General features: G+C 38.9%; 3 protein-coding genes across 3 annotated transcripts; all 3 read right to left on the reverse strand.

Annotated features, from left to right (window-relative positions):
- Window positions 1–2662: 2662 nt before the first annotated feature.
- On the reverse strand, window positions 2663–4046 carry LOC108052422 (putative gustatory receptor 22d). The gene is made up of 2 exons (XM_017134820.2): window positions 3036–4046; window positions 2663–2975 (listed from the first exon to the last, which is right to left on the reverse strand). The coding sequence occupies exons 1-2, from the start codon at window positions 4044–4046 to the stop codon at window positions 2823–2825; spliced, it is 1164 nt and encodes a 387-aa protein (XP_016990309.1). The 3' UTR covers window positions 2663–2822.
- A 631-nt stretch (window positions 4047–4677) lies between these two features.
- Window positions 4678–5889, reverse strand: LOC108052434 (putative gustatory receptor 22b). The gene is made up of 2 exons (XM_017134826.2): window positions 4888–5889; window positions 4678–4830 (listed from the first exon to the last, which is right to left on the reverse strand). Exons 1-2 carry the CDS (start codon window positions 5887–5889, stop codon window positions 4678–4680), a joined length of 1155 nt encoding a protein of 384 aa, XP_016990315.2.
- A 384-nt stretch (window positions 5890–6273) lies between these two features.
- LOC108052410 (putative gustatory receptor 22a) lies at window positions 6274–7520 on the reverse strand. The gene is made up of 2 exons (XM_017134810.2): window positions 6504–7520; window positions 6274–6444 (listed from the first exon to the last, which is right to left on the reverse strand). The coding sequence occupies exons 1-2, from the start codon at window positions 7518–7520 to the stop codon at window positions 6274–6276; spliced, it is 1188 nt and encodes a 395-aa protein (XP_016990299.2).
- Window positions 7521–8897: the final 1377 nt, after the last annotated feature.

Below are 8897 nucleotides of genomic sequence, written 5' to 3' on the forward strand. Positions count from 1 at the left end.
GGAATATTTATTTGTTCAGGCATTATTTTATGAGAATATAAAAATCACTCAGGGAGAGGAATATATATTTTATTAGGCACCTAAATTAAATTATGTGTAATAGCTTTCAAATTATCCAGTCATTTGGACCTATGTTCTTAGGGATAGAAATCTTTGTAAGTGATTTTAGGAAATTCCTGATGTTTTTCTTTTTTAATGGAAAATGCAATATTATATAGAAAACATTATTAAAGGGCAAACGTTTTGTTCATAAATCAGATAAGAGTTTCGTACATCCCTTTACACTTTTCTGACATCAAGTTCACCTCAATTTATAACCTGTTCAGCAAATTAATTAAAATTTGCCGCCAGGCTTTCCACAAGATTGGGCTGAGTATTCATTTGTTGTAATTAGGGAGCGGTCGAAACTTTTTCTTTGCTCTCCTTAGGTAAAGGACGTTCAATGACCCAAAGGATGGCCAACGGCTGCAAATGAAGGGTCAAAGTTTATCAGCAGATTTTTAATTTAAATTTATATGTTTTCCAGCAGCCGCAATTTGGGGGAGTAAATTTGATAGACTTTGAACTTCAAGGGAAGCAGTTAATGAAAGGGAAACCCTCAGCCCTTTCCCTAATTACGATAAATGCCCGCCAATTGTTCCATCGATTCGAGCCGACTGCCTTAATTAGTTTGCCAATGCGTTATAATTTTGGCCTCCAGCCCTTAATTTATATAAGCCGGTCGAGGAGAAGGAGCTCTTGCCAAAAACTTTGGCTTAGAAAAGTTTGCGAAATTAAATAATTGCCAATTTGCTGCAAGTTGCTGGCAGTTTAAACAACAATTCAGCGACGAGCAAAGCCGATTTGTGTCTTAGGCTGAAATTCAACTTTCGGAAGGAGGAAAAGAAGATGGAAGGAAGCCAGGAAAAGCCGGGCAATTAGTGGAAAGTCTGTCTAAATATTGTATCTGCAGAATATATAGTTTGCCAAAACTTTAATTACACTTGGCTAAGAAATAAGAAATAAGAAATGCAGAAGATGCTGACAGAACGTCGAACTAGAACTTTGAATTACTTTTAAATCAGATTATTCTATTCTTTAGTCTTAGCTAAAGTTTAGCAAAAAACGAAGCTAACAAGCAAACAGATTGATTTATATTCAGTAACCACCCCTAAAGTGGTTCTTATTTACCAATATGTTTATATTTCGATACTTTCAAGCTAATATTTAAGTAGTGTTGCTAAATTGAAATCGGTTTAGAGCCCAAAAAGGCAATAAAATAAACAAGATGATCCAATAATCGAAGGGAATATAAGGGAGAGATAACCGAACTTATCACTATAAAGAAAATCCATTTCGAGCCTATTTCTGCTGACAGGGCGAATCATCATAAAATGGAAATATTTTTATGAATTTGCTGGCCTCCGTGCAAAATGGTGAAAATGTGCCGAACTCGGCAAAAGCGATGGCCAGATGGCGTAATTTTAATAAAAATATATTGAAAGCTGGCACAAATCGAGATGAGCGAATCGAATTATCTGTAAACGTTGACGAGTCGCCAATGGCAAGAATGTTGACCTAATGCTGACTTCACTGCTGGAATTTTATTGTGTAAACATAGGATCCAAGGGATCCGGGGTATGCCACGTGGCCCAAACAATTGGCGGATGTCCTGGGCCAGGGCAATAAATCAAATGCTTGTGTACACTCGAGTTTATATTTGTTTGCCCGCCGTGCAGATGAGCAGGAAATTTGCCAGAAACTCGAGGGGTTTGGTGGGGGAATCCCCTCCACAGGATAATAAAAATCAATTTACGCGATTGTGTCGAGTGTGGCTGCTGTGCTGGGCCTGTTATCGCTGCTGCTTTCGCTTTGTGCTCTCGATAATCGAAGATAATGGGGCTCTCCCTCGACGAGGGCCAAAAAGGACCTGCCTCTGACAGCCAAGGATGCCAAGGACGAGCATCTTTTGTCTGACTTTTCCTCCGAGCCCCGCTTTGTTGCCCTAATTGTTGCCTGTCAGATTGTAGTTTCGTGCAGTTACCGGGTAACCTAAATGTTGCCGATGTCTGGACAAACGAATAATAGATAAAATAGAAATATAGGCATAAATCAAGCGCAGGTGCTTGGCAAGGGAAATTAGCAGAAGGCACATACACAATTCAATGAACAGACAAAGAAAAGTGCACAACGAGAAAAGCTGAGATTTAACTATAACTTATACTCACAATATTGAAAATTTATATTTCTTGCAAAGAATAATTGTACATATCTTTTTTACTCTGTTATTTATTAATTTATATTTTGTGTTATTTTATATGGTGATATGATAAACGTTTAACATGTGTACTTTTTTGGATGCACGAAACTTAGAAATCTCAATGTAAGCATCTGCCATTGTTTGCTGCAGAATAGTGAAAAGGGGGAATCCCCAGCATTCTTAGCCAGCCAGAAAGCACAAAACTCGTTCATTTGTTGGCCTTAATTGCACTTCTTTTCACAGCCTCTCCATTCCTCAGACGCTTTTGACTTGTGTGTGTGTTTTTGTGAGCTCTACTTTTGGCTTTTTGCATAGCCTCGTTTAAGCCAGATGGAATGGCAAAGGAGTTTGGCTTTTATTGCCGCTGCAGCAGATGCCCTGCGGCCCTGTTCCGATTTTCCTCACATTTTCCAGCTGCAAGTCATTCGCCTTATTCACTTGACGACAACAGTTTGTAGGGCCAGTGATTCAGCCTTTATTGCCATGATGTCACCTGCTTAATATTGCATCTCTCGACTGTGTCTGCCTGGCAAACTTAGTGACAGCTCTTGAGAAAATCCCCACTAATTGAAAGCCTGGGGAATCACAAGTTCATAAAGTCAAACTGCACCAAGAAGAGCAGGTACAGAACGCTTGTGACGAGCATTTCGAAACCCATCTCACGATTCACATGAAACAGTCCACAGTAAAGGAATTTGAATCTGCAATGGCTGCAGTATAAGGCAAAGTTTGATATCTAAGAGAAAAATAGTATAATTGGAATGACTTTTGTAACTACATATATAACTCTACTTACACTTCTCTCTAGCTCCTTATTCATATTCTCAATGTCATTGAATAACTTTAAAATCATTGAAGTTTGTCTGCCAGTTTTTTCCACCAAATCACATACGGCAATGCTCATCCAAAAGTCTAGAAAATTTTTGAGCAGTGCCAGAGGAAACATGATCAGCATTACGAATATGGACATCTGGCTCAAGCTGATTGTGTAGACGATCATATAGAAAGAAAGTATGATGTTGGCTGCCAGATAGAGAACCATCATCAGGGCCGTCTGATAGTCATAGCAATCGGTTAGTCTTCCATAGAGATCCACCAGTTTGCAGTAGAGCTTGAGGAGAAGTCGAACTCTGGAGAAGCTAGCCGAAGGATTGACCCTTAAATAGTTAGCCATGTCGAGGAGTTCTCTGTTAATGAGCCATACAAATCGGTAGATGAAGGCCAGCCCAAGATGAAAGTGTATGGAAAGGAGAACGGTTCCGAACTTGACCAACGAAATTACCAAGACATTCATTATTGGCATCGTTTGATTGGGCATTCCGAGGTGCACCAGCCATGTGGAAGCCACTCCTCCGACAATGAGGAATCCCTTTTGGATCACAAAACTATCGAATTTGCGGCACTCCACAAAATCAGAGCCAAAGTATTTCACTTCCAGTATCAACAGCTCGTTGTATATCTCCTCCAGATTTCTGCTTCTCCAGAAGGTTCGCACATACATGGCACATATGGTCAGCACTCCGACAATTCCCAATAGCAAACTAATTTGATCCAGTACAAAATTCCGCTGAAATACATCCAACTTCTCCTCTCCTTCCTGGGCCTCTCCATCGTGTTTCAACATGAGGAAAATCAGGCTAGAACTCAGGGCAATTCCAAAGACGATTATCCACTTGGAGCGACGTAATCTTCTGGTCTTAGGCTCATACTTAAATGGAAATATGCCAAGCAGCCAGGAACTGTAGAGAATAGAATTTAGGATAAAGTAGACTAACATTTGTCGAAAACCACACTGAGGTCGGAACATCGCTATGTGACTGTTGACTCTGTGCCTGGCAAATGGCCACCATTGCTGAAAATCAATAAAAAGTCAATTTATTAAGGTATTAATGGATGATAAGTAACAACACAAGATAAAATGCGCTTTGAAAACGGGTTAATTAACAAACAACTCATCACAAAATGAACCATTCATGAACTAATTTTATTAAGTAGAAGTTTAACATATCGTCAACCTTGGAAATATTTTTAGCAGTATAGAAAAAGCCTTGCCATTGCCACATATTAGTTAATTGCTATTATTCCAATAGAAGGATTTGATTATATTTTCAAAACGTCACTCCTAACTTAAATAATAACGTCCGATGCTTTAAATTTGTATAAATACATAAGTAATACATAAGTAAGAAGGACATCTTTCAAAACAATTTATGCTAATAAATTTAACAAATTGGCATTTGCTGATATATTTTCTCGCAGTTCGCATTATATATTATATTAAAATTGTAAAAATTTATATTATTATAATTATAACAAAAAGTAAAAATCAAATTTTTAAAGCCACTGAAATGGCAATAAGAACAATAAGAACACGCTAGATGACACTGATTTTAAAAACAAAGTTTTATTTATTTAGTTATTTTCAAGTCAAGCCCATTCTACAAATTCATATAATCAAACTGAACTAAATAGAGCAAATATAGATAGCTAGTAATGATCATTTGGAAACCCATCTTATAATTTACTGAAAAGAGTCCACACAATTGAAACCTAAATTTTCGGTGACTGCACAGCCATGCGAATTCCTTCAACTGTTGGAGAGGGAATATTATTATTTTTTATATAAACTTTCATAAGTACATACTCACACTTTTCTCTAGTTCCGCATCTTTAAGCTCAAGATCGGTAAATAGTTTCAGTATAGTTGCGGTTTTCTTACCGGCTCTTTCAGTAAGATCACATACGGCAATGGTCAACCAAAAGTCCCAAATATTTATGAACAAGGTCTGCGGAAAGACTATCAGGAATATCGACTTTTTTTTCATGCTGACTCCAAACACAATCAAAAAATAGATGATCACAATATTGCCAGCTAAACCACCTGTTAAAATAAGTGTGATTTGATATTCATAGGCCGCCACTAGTTTCTTATTAAGCTCCAAAAGGCGGGTGTATAGGGAAAGAAAGTTTCTAGTCCTTGATGAGTCTGATGTTGGATCCAATTTCAATTGTCTTACGAGACCCAAAAGTTGTTCGTTCATCATCCAGGCATATCGATAGATCAACAGGATCCCAAAAAAACAATGCATGATATTTAGATTGAGGGATATTTGCATTAGGCCGCTCAGAATCACCAAGTACATGGCATAATTATTTCCAGGCATTCCATAGTTTACCGTCAAGAATGATAAAAACTGTCCCATCATAGTCATCGACTTTTGAATCACAAAGCAGTTGAATTTGGGGCAGTTCTTTAGATTCAGACCGTCAGAGTGATACTCCAAGGCTATTAACTCATTTGCAATCTCTTCAACTCTTTTGCTTCCCCAAAAGTTCATAAAGTGCATCACAGTAGCCGAAAATACACTCAATAGTCCAATTATCATGTTTATCCTCTCCAGCAGCGGATTCCGTTCAAAGGCGTCCAGTTTGTGCAACTTCATATTTTCCCTACCCATGTAAAATATAAGGCACATAAAGGAATAATTCGCTATCAAACCATACAGTCGAAGCCATCGTGAGCATCTCAGTTGTTTTCTTCGGGAATCAAAGGTAAAGGGGAACAGTCCAAATATCCAAGATCCATAAAGATCTGCTTTTAGGATGAACCACACCAAATGTGGACAGAATTCGCGACGTGATCCAAACATTTTCGAGTACGAGAGGAAAATGAAATGGTTCAATTAACTGAAGACATATGGAATGTATGTAAAAGCAAGGGAAAGTCCGGAACAATAATAAACCACTTAACAAAGTACTGATGGCTATGAAAGTTAACCAATCTATAAAACCCTTTTAGAGTTATTACTATGGTGGCGAACAGGGAATGTATATGAATGAATTGAATATGAATAAAGGAGAAGCAGAAAATAAAAGAGTAATGGAAAAACTCCCTGGTAAATGAAGAAATATACTATTTTTCTATGATTGCTAACATTTTTATTGAATCGATTTATTTGGGTTTTAATTTTTTTGTGAATATTCGTTTTAACTGGAAAAATAAAAGTCATTTTTGTTAATAGATCTTCATTCTATCAATCATCTGATTTGAATTTTAAATTCATATAATCGAATTGTACCAGGAAAAGCACATATAAAATGTTGGTGATGATCATGTGGAAGCCCATCTCGTAGTTTATATAGAACAATCCACAGTGACGAATTCTTAGCCTGCGATGGCTGCAGAATAAAGTAAAATCAGATATCTAGGAGTAAAAAAAAGGTAAATCAGCTAGGTTTCAGTCGTAAATATATATCAGCTTACTTTTCTTTCCAGTTCGGTGTCCATTCCTTCAATATCGTTGAATAACTTTAAGATCATTGAGGTTTTTCTGCTTGTAGTCTCGACTAAATCGCAAGTGGCGATGCCCTGCCAAAGATCCCAAAAGTTGATGATTAATGCTTGTGGAAAGAGCAGAACCGTGGCTAAAAGCGAGAATCTATTGATGTTGGTCCAAAAGATGACGAGGACATGGCCCACAATAATGTTGGCTGAGAACAGGGTAGCCATAAAAAGAGTTATCTGGATGTCGTAAATGTAGGCGATGCGATTATTAAGGTCCAGAATGCGACCATATAGCCAAAGGAGCAGCCGCACTCGCTCAGGATCCACACTTCCACCTCCTCTCAACCGACTGGCCATCTCCAAAAGCTGTCCGTTGATTATCCATATATAGCGATAAATAAAGATCATCAACAGGTGAAAGTGCATCACCACCATGAGAACTTCCAGCTGGACAATGTAGATGCAGAAAGCCTCCTGCACAGCGGACTTACTCTCGGGGACTCCAAAGTATAACACCAAGGAGGAACCGAGCTCCAGGATTATCACAATACCCTTGTGGATCACATACCTATCGGATTGAAAACAATCTGCAAGGATTAGCTTACTAAAGTGACGGTTTTCCAGCACCAGGAGCTCATTGAGAATCGCAACCAACTCCTTGCTTTTCCAGAAAAGTCGCAGATGGGTCACCACAGTGGTAACGAAGCCTATAGCCTCCACGAGTTGTTCGAATTGCTTCACCAAGGGATTACGCTCAAACACCTCCACCTTCACGGTATTGTGATCATCTGTTTCCGGTAACAAAGACAAGACCATCAGACTTATGTTCAGGATCAAGCCATATGCCAAAAGCCACTTGGAACGATGCAGTTGCCGTTTCCTGGGGTCAAAGGTGAATGGAAAAAGTCCGAGCACCCAAGATCCATAAAGGGTCGCCTTCAGGGTGTAGTGGGCCAAACTCTGGCGAAAGCGGCGTTCGCGTTTCGGTTGTAACATTATTGAAGTTCAACTCGGAATAATTTGTGGCACAGAAATTAGCCATCGGAGCCAAGCGAACACTGAGTGCTGATAGGAAAATGACCGCCAGCCAGATAAGAAAATTAATTATGCATAGGATAGGGACTTTGTGGCTGAAATTTAAGGGTGAAGTGTATTATCAGGCAAATGACTAGAAAATATTAAATTGTATCCGCATTGTTGCACTTAATTTCTTTATCGAAATGGCAGTTGCTTGGAAATATTTTTACCTTTCCCAAAAAACTTTCCAATGGTTTGAACTTGTTTTCCCGATGCGCCTGCAGTTTCTGACACTGTTGCAAAGTTAACACTTTTGCAATTCCCTTCCCCTTTCGCAGTTATGTTAGCTTTTAAACTTTTAGCAGCTGTCACCTGTAACTGGCTTTCCCTGGAAAATTCTTTCTTTTTCCCCCTTTTTATTGGAGCTACTGTTTAGCCACGCCTTAAAGTTTGGTTTTGGCAGATTGCGAAAAACAACAGAGGAGATGTTTTGTTCAGCATTTCCTCTTTTGGGAATCGAGGTTTTGACTACCTTTAAAATCCCCTGTCCAAGTATAAAGAGTCTAAGGCTAAGTCCGAATTAAATTGCTGCCCAAACAAATTTTAGTTAATATTCAGTACTTTCCCTGTTCTCTTGCTTGTAAACTGCTAAGCAGATTCATTCCATTATCAAACCGCATTTTCATAACAATTGAGAGCAACTCAGCCGCATCCTCGGGGTGTCCTTTGTGGGTCCTTCGGGGACATTCGCTACACAGTATGCAATCAGAATTAGTGAAACACTTCTCGGCACAACTGTAGTTTGAATTTTTAATTGCTGACCACAGCAAACAAACTGGGAGTAAACCGAAGGGCACAATGCAGTTTTGCGAGGATCCTTTCAGGTGTTTGGACGTCCTGCGGCTCATCCAATTTGCATGACTTCTCAACTGTGAGCAAAACTGACTTTAACCATTTGTAGTTCGAGCTTAATTAAGCACAAAATGGTCGACAATTGTGGATTTGCGTTTCCGTTGAATTAAGTTCTCCTCATCTTTGGAGGCACTTGGAAACCACATAACGATTGCAGACGAACAAGGAGACAAGGACATTATAATTGTGGGAGAAGTTACTGCAGATTCCACTCTTCATTGTGTGGTAAATCCACCCTCTATATTATGCCTTTCACCCCTAACTTAATCGCTGATTAAACGCAGAGTTCAAGCGTCAAACGCACAATTTGGCGGCATTCCTCCTTGTTCTCCACGTATTTTCTTTGCTTCCCGTTCCTCTTTTCTTCCCCCAAGGAACGTGCGTGATTTCATTAAAAATAAAGCGCCAAGAAACAACACCTAAAAGGCAAAAACGTGAAAGTTC

This window comes from Drosophila rhopaloa, unplaced genomic scaffold, assembly GCF_018152115.1.
Source record: "Drosophila rhopaloa isolate 14029-0021.01 unplaced genomic scaffold, ASM1815211v1 contig_2, whole genome shotgun sequence".
Classification (NCBI taxonomy): domain Eukaryota; kingdom Metazoa; phylum Arthropoda; class Insecta; order Diptera; family Drosophilidae; genus Drosophila; species Drosophila rhopaloa.

What these genes read in the sequence shown, in the direction of transcription:
- LOC108052422 (XM_017134820.2), bottom strand. Translation starts at nt 4,046, where the DNA reads ATGTTCCGACCTCAGTGTGGTTTTCGACAAATGTTAGTCTACTTTATC. An exon ending in ATAAGGAGCTAGAGAGAAGT is followed by an intron (nt 2,976 to 3,035) that starts GTAAGTAGAGTT and finishes TTTTTCTCTTAG; the next exon opens with ATATCAAACTTTGCCTTATA.
- LOC108052434 (XM_017134826.2), bottom strand. Translation starts at nt 5,889, where the DNA reads ATGTTTGGATCACGTCGCGAATTCTGTCCACATTTGGTGTGGTTCATC. An exon ending in ATGCGGAACTAGAGAAAAGT is followed by an intron (nt 4,831 to 4,887) that starts GTGAGTATGTAC and finishes CCTCTCCAACAG; the next exon opens with TTGAAGGAATTCGCATGGCT.
- LOC108052410 (XM_017134810.2), bottom strand. Translation starts at nt 7,520, where the DNA reads ATGTTACAACCGAAACGCGAACGCCGCTTTCGCCAGAGTTTGGCCCAC. An exon ending in ACACCGAACTGGAAAGAAAA is followed by an intron (nt 6,445 to 6,503) that starts GTAAGCTGATAT and finishes TTTTACTCCTAG; the next exon opens with ATATCTGATTTTACTTTATT.